We start from the raw sequence: 14,611 nt of genomic DNA, 5'->3' as shown, positions 1-14,611 counted from the left end.
CAAAGCAGACTTTAGGAACCTGCGAGGGGGAGACTTCTCGAATTCCAACCTGTAACCCTGAGATACTACCTGCAGGATCCAGGGGTCCACCTGTGAGCAAGCCCACTGTGCGCTGAAATTCTTGAGTCGACCCCCCACCGCTCCTGAGTCCGCTTGTAAGGCCCCAGCGTCATGCTGAGGGCTTTGCAGAACCCTGAGAGGGCTTCTGTTTCTGGGCAGGAGCTGCTTGCTGCCCTCTCTTACCCCTTCCTCTGCCCCGAGGCAGATATGACTGTCCTTTTGTCCGCTTGTTCTTATAGGACCGAAAGGACTGCGGCTGAAAAGACGGTGTCTTTTTCTGTTGGGAGGGGGTCTGAGGTAAAAAGGTGGATTTTCCGGCAGTTGCCGTGGCCACCAGATCCGATAGACCGACGCCAAATAATTCCTCCCCTTTATACGGCAATACTTCCATATGTCGTTTGGAATCCGCATCACCTGACCACTGTCGCGTCCATAAACTCCTTCTGGCAGATATGGACATCGCATTTACTCTCGATGCCAGAGTGCAAATATCTCTCTGAGCATCTCGCATATAAAGGAAAGCATCCTTTAATTGCTCTATAGTCAATAAAATACTGTCCCTATCCAGGGTATCAATATTTTCAGTCAGGGAATCCAACCAGACGACCCCAGCACTGCACATCCAGGCTGAGGCGATGGCTGGTCGCAGTATAACACCAGTATGTGTGTATATACTTTTTAGGGTAGTTTCCAGTCTCCTATCAGCTGGATCCCTGAGGGCGGCCGTATCAGGAGACGGTAACGCCACTTGTTTTGATAAGCGTGTGAGCGCCTTATCCACCCTAGGGGGTGTTTCCCAGCGCGCCCTAACCTCTGGCGGGAAAGGGTATAATGCTAATAACTTTTTTGAAATTAGCACTTTTCTATCTGGGTTAACCCACGCTTCATCACATACATCATTTAATTCCTCTGATTCAGGAAAAACTACAGGTAGTTTTTTCACCCCCCACATAATACCCCTTTTTGTGGTACTTGCAGTATCAGAGATATGCAAAGCCTCCTTCATTGCCGTGATCATATAACGTGTGGCCCTACTTGAAAATACGTTTGTTTCATCACCGTCGACACTAGATTCAGTGTCTGTGTCTGGGTCTGTGTCGACCGACTGAGGTAAAGGGCGCTTTACAGCCCCTGACGGTGTCTGAGACGCCTGGGCAGGTACTAACTGGTTTGCCGGCCGTCTCATATCGTCAACTGATTTTTGTAATGTGCTGACATTATCACGTAATTCCATAAACAAAGCCATCCATTCCGGTGTCGACTCCCTGGGGGGTGACATCACCATTATCGGCAATTGCTCTGCCTCCACACCAACATCGTCCTCATACATGTCGACACACGTACCGACACACAGCAGACACACAGGGAATGCTCTTATCGAAGACAGGACCCCACTAGCCCTTTGGGGAGACAGAGGGAGAGTTTGCCAGCACACACCCAAGCGCTATAATATATATGGGAACAACCTTATATAAGTGTTGTTCCTTATAGCAGCTTAAATATATCAAAATATCGCCAAAAAATGCCCCCCCCTCTCTGTTTTACCCTGTTTCTGTAGTGCAGTGCAGGGGAGAGTCCTGGGAGCCTTCCTCACAGCGGAGCTGAGCAGGAAAATGGCGCTGTGTGCTGAGGAGAATAAGCCCCGCCCCCTATTTCGGCGGGCTTTTCTCCCGGAGTTTTAGATATCTGGCATGGGTTAAATACATACATATAGCCTCAATGGCTATATGTGATGTATTCTTTTGCCATAAAGGTATTAAATATTGCTGCCCAGGGCGCCCCCAGCAGCGCCCTGCACCCTCCGTGACCGCTTGGTGTGAAGTGTGTGACAACAATGGCGCACAGCTGCAGTGCTGTGCGCTACCTTCATGAAGACTGAAGAGCCTTCTGCCGCCTGTTTCCGGACCTTCAATCTTCAGCATCTGTAAGGGGGGTCAGCGGCGCGGCTCCGGGACGAACCCCAGGGTGAGACCTGTGTTCCGACTCCCTCTGGAGCTAATGGTGTCCAGTAGCCTAAGAATCCAATCCATCCTGCACGCAAGTGAGTTGAAATTCTCTCCCCTAAGTCCCTCGATGCAGTGAGCCTGTTGCCAGCAGGACTCACTGAAAATAAAAAACCTAAAAACTTTTTCTAAGCAGCTCTTTAGGAGAGCCACCTAGATTGCACCCTGCTCGGACGGGCACAAAAACCTAACTGAGGCTTGGAGGAGGGTCATAGGGGGAGGAGCCAGTACACACCACCTAATCCTAAAGCTTTATTTTTGTGCCCTGTCTCCTGCGGAGCCGCTATTCCCCATGGTCCTGACGGAGTCCCCAGCATCCACTTAGGACGTTAGAGAAATGAATGCTTTGCAAAGAGCCCTGGCATCAATCCCACTGGACAACTTTGAGTGGATTGGATACCATCCAGACGTTACCCAACATCTCTCTAATGCTCTTGTGACTGAATGGATGTGTATCCCTGTAAAAATTGGAATTTCTTCCCAAAAGAGTGGTGGCTCTTTAGTTTTGGAATATTATGTTCAACAAACATGTATGTGTATGTTTGGATAGCTATTTATTTTAAATTTTTTTTTTTTTTTACCTTCCCCTGAGCAGTTAGCAGCACAATGTTGGAGAGTCCTTGTCTAACTGACATAGTATGTCTGACTCTTCCTAATCAAAGTTTATGCTATTTCAGGTAGCGTCTTCCTCTCCTTGTCAATAATACATGCCAACATTACCAAATACTAGCGGATACTGTATTAACTAATTTGAAATGCCTAATGAATACTAATGGTCAAAAAATATGATCCATATTTTCTGGAACTGAACTCTCCTCCCCTCTGCCACCTTGTTCTGGTATTGCATTAAGATTTGATTATTATAAATTATGTTTAAATATATAAAAATGATGTAGACAAACACCCCCCCAAAAGGTGCAAATATAAAGTAAAAAAAAAAAAAAAAAAAAAAAAAAGACAATCTCACTCGTGTAGGAGTAGAAGCACTTTAACAAAATGCAAATGTTTCTTTTACTACGTAATTGTCTATTTTAAATGAAAACCTTAAATGAAGCAGTGGTATTCCTACATTTGAGCTCATACCATAAATCTTGCTTAAACCCCTTATCATAGTGTGTAAAATCTTTGCACACATCTGTGCATTTTAAGTATCCTTACCAAGAACACTTAATATATTAGGACTTTCCTGTTATGAAAGGCAGCCACAACAATAGAGGGCTGTTGCATTCTACCTTGTGAACTGGCCCAAAATTAGGCGCGACAGAAAGGTTCACCAACACACAAGTAGTGGCTATGGCATACTTGTCTGCATACATTCAGCCAATAATTGGTGAATCAAGTGTTTACGGCAACCAAGCTTCTTGCCAAGGGAGAACCCTGGAATAACATTTACATATTTATGATTTATTTCACACAGCACTTGAGGACCAGTGTTTAGGACAAGGTTAGTTAATGACTGATGAATAAAAAGGCTGCACTCACCTTGGGCATCCAGCCTCTTGTCTACGTATACTCTGTAAGTAAATGCGTAACGTAGAGCTATGGCTGCAAAGAACATCTCCACACATATAATAAAATTCTGGTATCCAGCAGCTACTGTGCCCTCACCCACAGTAACCTCAGCAGAATGGATTTTCGGAATGGCTCCGCACTTTTCCAATATAGCCAACAGCATGCCTATACCACACAAACAAAATAATTAGAGAGAAAATAATGTGTAACGGAGTAAATCCTAAGGATTTTAGGCCGGTAAGATAAAATAGCATATTATGTGGCTGTTCTCCCCAATTAACATGACGAGATTACATCAATAATTACCAATTTTAAGCTATGACTTTCAGATCTCGTGATGTCCTAGTGCTATACAGGTATAAGGCTGAGTATACACGGCGCGTTGCGCCACACAGCCCGACATTGACTATTTGACAGGGATGGAGCCCGGCCCCACCGATATAGTCAATGTTGGGCTGCCTGCAGAGTCTATTTTTCCTTGATATGCCGATCCCGTGGGACAGCGCATCGTCATCGCAAGAGTATACATACGGTGCGAAATGCAATATATTTTCTTACGATTTTTTACTATATAGTCAAAATCGTAAGAAAAATCGCACCGTGTGTACACGCCTTAAGAATAAACCACTTGTATATATCACACACATTCACATACATCTAAAAATCACACACACTACATAAAATTCCTGAATAAAATCAGGAGAAAATGCAGACACCGGTGGGAGCAATTTCATGGGCTGAACCAATATTTCTCTCTATACAGCCGATAAACTTACTATGGCCCAGCTACACTATTTTAATACACTTATGGGCATATGTACTAAGAAAAAAAAAAGGTGTTTTCACACCCGTTTCACATTATTTTAGTATCACTTAAATGTGTTAAAGGGCTTTTAGAGCAGTTTTTTTTCGTGAAAAACTGCTCCAAAACCATTTAATCACATTGCATTAATAGGAAACGCGATCTAGGCAAATTTACTAAAAAAAACAACAACAAATTGTAGAGAGAAAAAAACCCAACAAAAAAGAACACCCCACCACCATAATGAGCCCTGTGATAATTACGATAGCTTCAGGTGGCGTTATCACAGGGCAGCACTGCGATATGCAGCCTTCAGCACAGCTTTCTCTGCCCCTCGGCGCCAGCGGTAGCAACGGCTCATGTGCAGCAGGAACTCGGGGTATTTTTCCAGAAAAATACCCTGATAATGCTGTACAGGGCATTCGCAGGGACAGAGCTTGCTCGCAAGTTCTGTCCCTGCATGCGATTAATGATACATTGCGAGTTTGGCCGATTTCATAACATCCTATGCTCATATGAGGATGTGGATGGTGATAATTCGGCCCCTTATTGACTGATATTCATGCGGGATGACCAAAACATTTTTAGGCAACTGGTTAACACTGCTACATACTATCATCAGCTGCATAGTCCTGATAAAATGACTTCTCGTATGAAAACTTTTTATTTTCAAAGAAAATAGAAAAACTGTGCTTGGAGTTGAACTCAGAGTCATGTTTGTAGTACACTTGTGCATGTACAGAACAGAAAGCGGTCCTCTGAAATGTACTTTCTAGGGAATAAAAATAGATCTCTCACCCATCCCCAGAGACTCTCTGCAGTGGTGTACTGGGAGTGCTGACAGCGCTCTCACACAACCATCTGTCAGTCGTTATGACCCTCTGTTTATTCAACTGCACAGGGACATACTCCTAAAAACATAAAGCTATTCCTCTGGACACAGCACATAGCAGGATGGATAATCTCACCTTGCCAGAAGGAAAGGAAAATGACTGACTTCACCATGAAGAACTTGAGCACAGGGCTGTAGGGACTAAGCAGCTCTCGTGTGGCGAAATAGAAGAGAAAGAGCGCATAGAGAGCTAGGCTGACTGAGATGTTGTATACAATAGTCACATAGAGGTAACCACTGGCCACACTGCAATGACACAAAAACAAAAAACAAAATGTGAAGCTGGAACATCAACTTTACAGTAAGAACCTGTATTTGACCAGTAGTTCTCAACCCTCAAGTTCACACAAGATGCCATGTTTTGAGGATTTCTGCCTGTGGAAACAGGTGGGTTAATTTGGGACTCCGCAAAATAGATTATATCACCTGTGTATGATTAAAGATGTTAATAGAACATGAACTATTGGGGTTTCCTGAGGACTGCAGTTGAAAACCACTGCTTTGGACAATGCAATTAGTTCACCATAAGACATTAGATTGCTATGGATTAATATGCATGATAATACGTTTTACACAGCTCACTGCAAGGCACCACATTCACCAGACAAATGCCAATGGATGCATAGCCCAACAGTGTGTGTAAAGGTGGGTACACACTAGTAGATATATATCTGCAGATCAATTGATCTGCAGATATATCTATGGACGGATAGGGCAGTGTGTTCAGCATACACACTGCCCGATCCGTCGGGGACTGACGTCATGAACTGGGCGGGCGTGTACACACGCCCGCCCAGTTCAGCTGTCAATCACCGCCGGCCGCTGCAGCATGTGTACTGGCGGTCGGCCGACCGCCCCGTACACACACAGCGACACGCCAATATATCGGTAGATATATTGGCCATCGGCTGTGCTGCGCGGCCGACGCGATACGTCTGTGAACGACGGAGTTCACAGACGTATTGGCCGTACACACTGGCCGACGGTCCCGCGATATATCGACCTTTCAAGAGAACGGCCGATATATCGACCACTGTGTACGGGCCTTAAGACAGGGTCTTACTCTACAGTGGTACTAAGTGGCATCCATGTAACGTATATTTGAGGGTGTTCGATAATCTTGCACACGTACAGCAGGTCACAACAAGCAACTGTGCACTATTACAACTGCATTCACAACTTACTTGAAATCACCATCCCGGTACTTGCCAAAGGCTTGCAGTATTACTGTGATTGCTGCCATGAGAGGTTTCACCACACAAAACTGAAGGGTAGCCTGTAAGTCAAAACAAATATTTATGAAGTGACACAACCTTCCCTGTAATGCAGACATGAACCGCACAGGTAACAAGGGAGCAACAACATTTTATACATTCTGTTTATAGAGGAACACAACCTTGTACGTGCAAACAGCAGAAAGGATAATTACTTAATCTACTCTATAAATACTCATCTGCTCTTCTGATACACTTCTGACCGACACACAAACATTAGGTTCATGAGTGGAGAAGAGAAAGAGGTAATAACACAAGAGAATCCTTCGTACAGATGTGTCCTTACACATCCGGCCTCAATGCACCATGCACTGCGAGATGCCTTGCATGAGTGACCCGCCAGTTCCCGTGCAACTCTGCTAATGCCGGGTGACTTTTTTGCCGAAAATGCGTTTTAGTCACATCGCTATGTATAGCGATGCGAAAAAGACCCATGTTCTGCAAATCAAAAAGTCATCCAACGTTAGTAAACACACTCAGGACCATGAGTGACTAGAAGGGCTGTTTAACGTGACTGCAGCAAAGATGAGAGAGGACTTGTCGGTATAGAAGCATACACAAATGGTCGGCACATGCATGAAATTACACTCCTGCTTTATTTTCACTGGTTTTGAACTAGGAATAATATAAAAAGAATTGTAGTGAGTATGTAACCCCATCTACAGGCATATATAGAATTCAGAACATTTGCTATGGCAAGCTTCTTAGTTTGCACATACCAAAGAAAGACCAGTGAAAGTGGCAGGAAATGATCTTTAAAAAAAAAGAAGATAAACGTGGGCATGTGCAGACGTCAGATGGAACTGTGTGAGCTTAATGCCCATCAGGAGTCTTGCCCTATTATTTTTCATTTCTAGGTATATTTTTGTTAAAGTAGGGTATTTTTTATTTGATACTGTGATACTTTGTACTATTATTGTGTTTGTCCTTAAACGCGAGACTGGACTCTTCACCAGATTATGAAGAATTCAATCAGCCGGGATTATCAGGGATTTTGCTTCACCTGCTCAAAGGCAGGAGTAACAAATTCCGCACTATAGTAAGTGACGTTTACTAACAACAGTGATCACAAAAACACATGGACCCGGGAACTTATCCTGGATCCTGTGGGGGGTTTTTTTGTGTTCTTTTTTTTTTTTTTTTTTCAGAAATGGGTACATTTTTCAGAGATAAAAACGGCTATTAATTGAACGGCCCAAAAAAACATAAGGCAAAAAAAAAAACGCGAAAAATTTGCTGAAAAATTCATCAAGGCTAACTGAATTCCCCCCTATGTGTAGTCAGCATTTGGGGGATTTATACCCACATTTATTTTACTAGAGATATATTTTGATATACCAGCTGGTCATTCTGAGATTTACAGCTCACTGAGTAATAGGAATTTTACCATCCTTTCATTTTTGATTGGTATTTAGGAGAAGCTTTAATTTGTGACTCCGCATTACACCAGAGTATTATTTATTTTATGCTTATTTATTTTGGTTGGGACGAACTTTAATCTCCTGAGCTGCAGAGTGTGATTCACCTGAGCGCCAAGCTAAACCCCCTTCCTTTTCTATACACCATCTAAGCGTCAACCAACTGTGCCCTAAGTGTTTACAGGAACTGGGTAATGCTTGACCTTAATGTGCCACCAAAGGTTACAGGAAATGATGTGTACTGCTAGCCTGCCAAGCGCTAACATAAGTCACTCACAGTTCAGAAACCATACTAAATGTATGATAAACATAATTTATATAATACAATAAATATTTATAAAAATATTAGACTGACACTTCAAAATAGGAATATCCTAGTTTATTGTATCAAGTGACAATTGTAAAAAAAAAATTAAACGTAGTATCTCAATAATAACTTAAAAGGTAAAAATCCATAAAGAAATATATCATTTCAATATATAATTTTACCCCAATGCGGATATTGGAATGCTAGTAGTACCGGTAGAATTAGGACAACAATATTAAAAAGACATACGTACAGTTGTACATATACAGTTGGTAGAGATGCACTGGTCCCTCGGATACAGTGATAACAAAATGCTTTTGTAGGGTCCAAGTAATCCATTAAAAGGGTCGAATCCAGAACTTTAAGATGAATGCAAATGTATCTCAGGGATACATACTTTGTGCTGTAAGTAGGCGGGCATACTTATAGATCAGATTGTCCAAAGTCCTGTGCTAGGGATTTTTAGGAAACTGGCAACCCTCTACACATGTTTGGCTTCCCCCGTGACTTAAAGAACAATGCATTTCAGATGACTTTCCACTCCTAAATTATGGCTGTAAATAGATCTGTGTGAGTAAAGCTTAGGAAAGCCAGTGACGGGAGGCTGTCAAGATCCCGGCAGTCGAGATCACGACCGGCACAATCCCGACATATTCTCCCTCCGTGGGTGTCCACGACACCCACAGAGGGAGAATACAATAGTGTGCCGAGCGTAGCGAGGCACCGTGCCCGCAGCGTGGCGAGCAAAGTGAGCCCGCAGAGTGGCGAGCGAAGTGAGCCCGCAAGGGGCTGCGTTCCCCTCGCCACCCGTGTCGGGATTCCGGCGTCGGTATTTCGACCGCCGGGATACCATCCAGCGGGATATAGTACTGATACCCCAGTGACAAGTGAAGGCTGTCACACTACTGTCATTATCTGTTCTTACATGAATACTTTTTGGCATGGGCTGACAAGCCTAAGTGGTCTCAAAATCATTCCTATTAAGTGCTGAATGTAGCTTGGAATTCTGAAAGGTAGGTGTCCACGACTATATAGAATATTACAGGTTGTTCAAACAGATAGTATGCTACCTAACAATTTTTATCATGTTATATAGGTCTCTGTAAAATAATTCAGTGATTACTCAAATTCCTTTTTTCGTAGCACAATAATGAAGGTATAAAAGCGCGTTTTTCAAATGACATATTAGAACCCTTGATCCTCAGAATACGAGATTTATGGTAAGAATTTACCTTTGTTAAATCTCTTTCTGCGAGGTACACTGGGCTCCACAAGGACAGACACATTGGGGTGTAGAGTAGGAGCTTGATCCGAGGCACCAACAGGCTCAAAGCTTTGACTGTTCCCAGAATGCACAGCGCCGCCTCCTCTATAACCCCACCTCCCTGCACAGGAGCTCAGTTTTTAGTTAACCAGCCCAATGCAGTAGCATGAAAAGAGACAACGGTTAGTAGCCACATACACCACACTCTCACGACAGGAGAAGTGTCAGCGGCTAATGCCATACCAACCCAAAGAAGCTAAGTGCGTCAGGGTGGGTGCCTTGTGGAGCCCAGTGTACCTCGCAGAAAGAGATTTAACAAAGGTAAGTTCTTACCATAAATCTCGTTTTCTGCTGCGGGGTACACTGGGCTCCACAAGGATAAACATTGGGGATGTCCTAAAGCCGTTCCTTATGGGAAGGGACGCACTGTAGCGGGCACAAGAACCCGGTGTCCAAAGGAAGCATCCTGGGAAGCGGCAGTATCGAAGGCATAGAACCTTATGAACGTGTTCACAGAAGACCACGTAGCCGCCTTGCACAATTGTTCAAGGGTCGCACCACGGCGGGCCGCCCAAGAAGGTCCAACAGACCGAGTAGAATGGGCCGTAATGTGAGCAGGAGCCGACAGACCATCCCTCACATAAGCATGTGCAATCACCATTCTAATCCATCTGGCCAAAGTCTGCTTGTGAGCAGGCCAGCCCCGTTTGTGAAATCCAAACAGTACAAAGAGAGAATCAGACTTCCTAATGGAAGCAGTTCTCTTCACATAGATACGGAGAGCCCGTACCACATCCAAAGACTTCTCTTTGGGAGACAGATCAGGACAAACAAGTGCCGGAACCACAATCTCCTGGTTAAGGTGGAACCAGGAAACCATCTTAGGTAAATATCCGGGACGAGTCCTAAGAACCACCCGGTCACGGTGAAATATCAGATATGGGGAACTACAGGACAAGGCACCCAAATCCGACACTCTTCTAGCTGAAGCAATAGCCAGCATAAACACCACCTTAAGGGAAAGCCACTTAAGATCAGCTGAACCAAGAGGTTCAAACGGAGACTCTTGTAACGCCTACAAAACCACCGACAAGTCCCAAGGAGCCATAGGCGGGACATAGGGAGGTTGGATACGCAACACACCCTGAGTAAAGGTATGTACATCAGGTAAGGTCGCAATTTTTCTCTGAAACCACACCAAGGCAGAAATATGAACCTTGTGGGAGGCCAGACGTAGGCCTAAAGGGCCCTACACACTGTCCGACATGACAGCACGATATGAACGATCTCGTTCATTAATGAACGAGATAACGTTCATATCGTGCAGTGTGGAGGCTCCAGCGATGAACGATGCGCGGCCCCGCGCTCGTTCATCGCTGGTCCCCTGTCGGCTGTACATGCAGGCCAATATAGACGATCTCGTCCATATTTGCCTGCACTTCAATGCAGCCGGGTGACGGGGGGAGTGAAGAAACTTCACTCCCCCCGTCACTGCCCCCCCGCCGTCGGGTCGCCCGTCTCCGCCGTCGGGCAGCTCGGCGGCGGATCGGTCAGTGTGTAGGGCCTATAAGTCCAGGACCTGCTGAAGAAAAGCCAACAACTTGGCTATACTAAACATGGAAGTGTCATAATCGTTAGATGCGCACCAAACAAAGTAAGAATGCCAGACCTTATAGTAAATTCGAGCCAAAGCCGGTTTCCGGGCCCGCAACATAGTTTGAATGACCGCCTCAGAAAACCTTTTAGCCCTTAAGACGGAAGCTTCAAGAGCCACGCCGTCAAAGACAGCCGGGCTAGTTCCTGGTAGACACAGGGGCCCTGAACGAGGTGGTCTGGGCGTTGTGGAAGTAGAATTGGACGCTCTGACGATAGGCCTTGCAGGTCTGAGAACCAGTGCCATCTGGGCCACGCTGGAGCTATGAGAAGCAGAATTCCTTTCTCTTGCTTGAACTTCCCTATTACCCTGGGCAGTAGTGACACCGGAGGGAACAAGTACGGCAGCCGAAACCTCCACGGCACCGCCAGCGCATCCACGAATGCTGCTTGAGGATCCTTTGTCCTTGCTCCGAAGACCGGAACCTTGTGATTGTGTCAAGACGCCATCAGATCTACGTCTGGAAGACCCCACTTTTCCACTAGGAGTTGAAACACTTCTGGATGGAGGCCCCACTCGCAGGCATGTACGTCCTGACAACTGAGAAAGTCCGCTTCCCAATTCAGGACTCCCGGAATGAAGATTGCCGATATGGCCGGTAGATGGCGTTCCGCCCAATGTAGAATCAGTGAGACTTCTTTCATTGCCAGATGGCTTTGAGTGCTGCCTTGATGATTTATGTAAGCCACTGTGGTGGCGTTGTCCGACTGCACGTGAACAGGACAGTTCTGAATTAAATGCTGGGCTAGGTTCAATGCATTGAAGACCGCCCGCAATTCCAGAATGTTGATTGAGAGGAGGGACTCCTCCTTGGTCCACCGACCCTGAAGGGAGTGTTGCTCCAGCACCGCGCCCCAACCTCTTAGACTGGCATCTGTCGTCAACAGGACCCAGTCGGATATCCAGAAGGGACGGCCCCTGCACAATTGTTGGTCCTGTAGCCACCAGAGCAGCGACAGACGGACCTCCGGAGTCAATGAGATCATTTGAGACCTGATCCGGTGAGGCAGGCGGTCCCACTTAGCTAGAATCAGCCTCTGTAGGGGGCGAGAATGGAATTGAGCATACTCCGCCATGTCGAATGCTGACACCATGAGGCCCAGCACCTGCATCGCCGAATGTATCGACGAGAAAGGAAGCAACGAATCCTGTCCTGAAGCTTCAGGACCTTCTCCTGAGACAAGAACAACCTCTGGTTGTGAGTGTCCAATAGCGCTCCCAGGTGCACCATGCTCTGAGCAGGAACCAGGGAGGATTTATTCCAGTTGATGAGCCACCCGTGGGCTTGTAGAAACTGGACAGTCATATCCAGATGACGTAGGAGAAGTTCTGGGGAATTTGCCAGGATTAACAAGTCGTCCAGATATGGCAGTATCCTGACCCCTTGACGGCGGAGTACCACCGTCATTACCGCCATAACTTTGGTGAAGACTCGCGGAGCCGTAGTTAAACCAAAAGGTAACGCCCGAAACTGGTAATGGAGGTTGCCAATCGCAAACCTCAGGTATTGCTGATGTGACGCTGCTATAGGAATATGCAGGTAAGCATCCTGGATGTCCAGGGAGACCATGTAGTCCCCAGGTTCCAAAGCCAGAACTATAGAGCGAAGGGTTTCCATACGGAACTTGGATACCTTCAAAAACTTGTTCAATGCCTTGAGGTTGAGAATGGGCCGGGAGGACCCATTCGGTTTCGGGACTAGAAACAGCGGAGAATAGTACCCCCGGCCCCTCTGCGCAAGAGGCACCTGTACTACGACTTCTGTATCCAGGAGGGTCTGTGCCACCGAATGCAGAGTTTTTGCCTTTGTCTGGTCTGTCTGGCAAAATCGATGAGGGGGTTGGTTTTTGAAGGCTATGGCGTAACCTCGAGTGACGACTTCCCGTACCCAGGCATCTGAAGTGCTTTTCAACCAGTCCTGGGTATACCCTAGAAGCCGGCCCCCCACCCTGGGATCCCCCAGGGGGAGGCCCGCCCCGTCATGCGGCAGGCTTATTGGCTTTGGAAGCTGGCTGACGGGCCGCCCAGGCTTTGGCTTACCAGATTTGGAAGTGCAGGCCTGCTTGTTGTACGCCTGACCTTTTGCTTTACCTGAAGGACGAAAGGGGCGAAAGGAAGTACCTTTAGCCTTCGACACAGAAGGAGCGGTACTTGGCAGAAAGGCAGTTTTGGCAGTAGCCAAGTCAGCCACTATCTTATTTAAGTCCTCCCCAAACAGAATATCTCCCTTAAAAGGGAGTACCTCCAGGGTTTTTCTAGAGTCCAGATCCACAGACCAGGATCTCAGCCACAATATCCAGCGAACCGGGACTGACGTAGTAGAGGCCTTGGCTGCTAGGATACCAGCATCAGAAGCCGCCTCTTTAATATAGCGAGAAGCTGTGACAATATATGACAAGCATTGTCTAGCATGGTCAGAAGACATTTCAGCTTCAATAGCCTCTGCAGCCCATGTTGCTGCAATAGTGGGCCTTTGTGCAGCACCCGTGAGGGTGTAAATCGCTTTAAGACAACCCTCCACACGTTTATCCGCAGTCTCTTTTAGAGACGCGACGGTAGTGACAGGTAGAGCTGAGGAAACCACCATCCTAGCCACATGTGAGTCTACAGGAGGAGGCATTTCCCAATTCTTAGACAGCTCTGGCGCGAGGGGATAGCGAGCCAGCATCTTCTTTTGAGGCACAAACTTCGTACCCGGGTTTTCCCAGGGTTCCTGACGTATATCCACTAGGTGATCAGAGTGAGGTAAAACTTGTTTAACCACCTTCTGATGCTTGAACCTATCTGGTTTCTTAGGAGGGACGGATGGCTCGGGATCATCCGTAATCTGTAGAATTAACTTAATAGCCTCCAAAAGATCAGGAACATCCACATGTGAACTACCTTCCCCATCAGCAGTATCTGAGTCAGAACCTGTGGGGTCAGTGTAAGTGCCGTCTTCATCAGACGAGGTGTCAGTGACAGCAGTGGATTGTGAGGAGACAAGTGCTTGCTTAGAAGACCCCTTGGACTTAGGCGAGCGATGGTCAGACTTTTTAGTAGTCAGGGACTGGTTCAACTTCTTCAATTGAGCAGATAAATGGTCCGCCCACGGCGGGTTAGCTGCAGGGACCACATACGGTTGTACCGGCATTGGGAGTCCCATAGGGGGTGTTAGTTTATTAACTAGCGTATGTAGAAGCGTGGAAAAAGCGGCCCACGGTGGGTCATTATGTACCTCCGTTGCCACAGTCCCACTGGGGGGCAAGAAGCCCCCATAACCAGAGCCCACAGCCGCTATATTCTCCTCATAGGGATCTGTGGCTTCAGCAACACCGGCAGTGTGTTCAGCCCCATAACCGTTACCCTCAGAAGCAGACATGATATAACTTGCAGTATCAGGTAACATAGTACAATTGGCAGCAGCACAATACCTCTTGCCCAAA

General features: G+C 46.3%; 1 protein-coding gene across 3 annotated transcripts in view; it reads right to left on the bottom strand.

Moving 5' to 3' along the window:
* The window catches only part of TMEM184B (transmembrane protein 184B), a 326,752-nt gene that overhangs the window by 78,072 nt on the left and 234,069 nt on the right, over nucleotides 1–14,611 (bottom strand). For all 3 annotated transcript variants that reach the window (XM_063940547.1, XM_063940549.1, XM_063940548.1), the window contains exons 7-9: nucleotides 6,454–6,545; nucleotides 5,346–5,515; nucleotides 3,546–3,740 (exon numbers count right to left, since the gene is read on the bottom strand). In XM_063940547.1, the coding sequence (XP_063796617.1) occupies nucleotides 3,546–3,740; nucleotides 5,346–5,515; nucleotides 6,454–6,545 (457 nt within the window). The remainder of the gene's footprint in view (nucleotides 1–3,545; nucleotides 3,741–5,345; nucleotides 5,516–6,453; nucleotides 6,546–14,611) is intronic.

The sequence above is a fragment of the Pseudophryne corroboree genome, chromosome 9, assembly GCF_028390025.1.
Source record: "Pseudophryne corroboree isolate aPseCor3 chromosome 9, aPseCor3.hap2, whole genome shotgun sequence".
In the NCBI taxonomy this organism is placed as follows: domain Eukaryota; kingdom Metazoa; phylum Chordata; class Amphibia; order Anura; family Myobatrachidae; genus Pseudophryne; species Pseudophryne corroboree.
The sequence above is the reverse complement of the archived record's forward strand: the minus strand, read 5'-3'. Positions and strand labels throughout refer to the sequence as shown.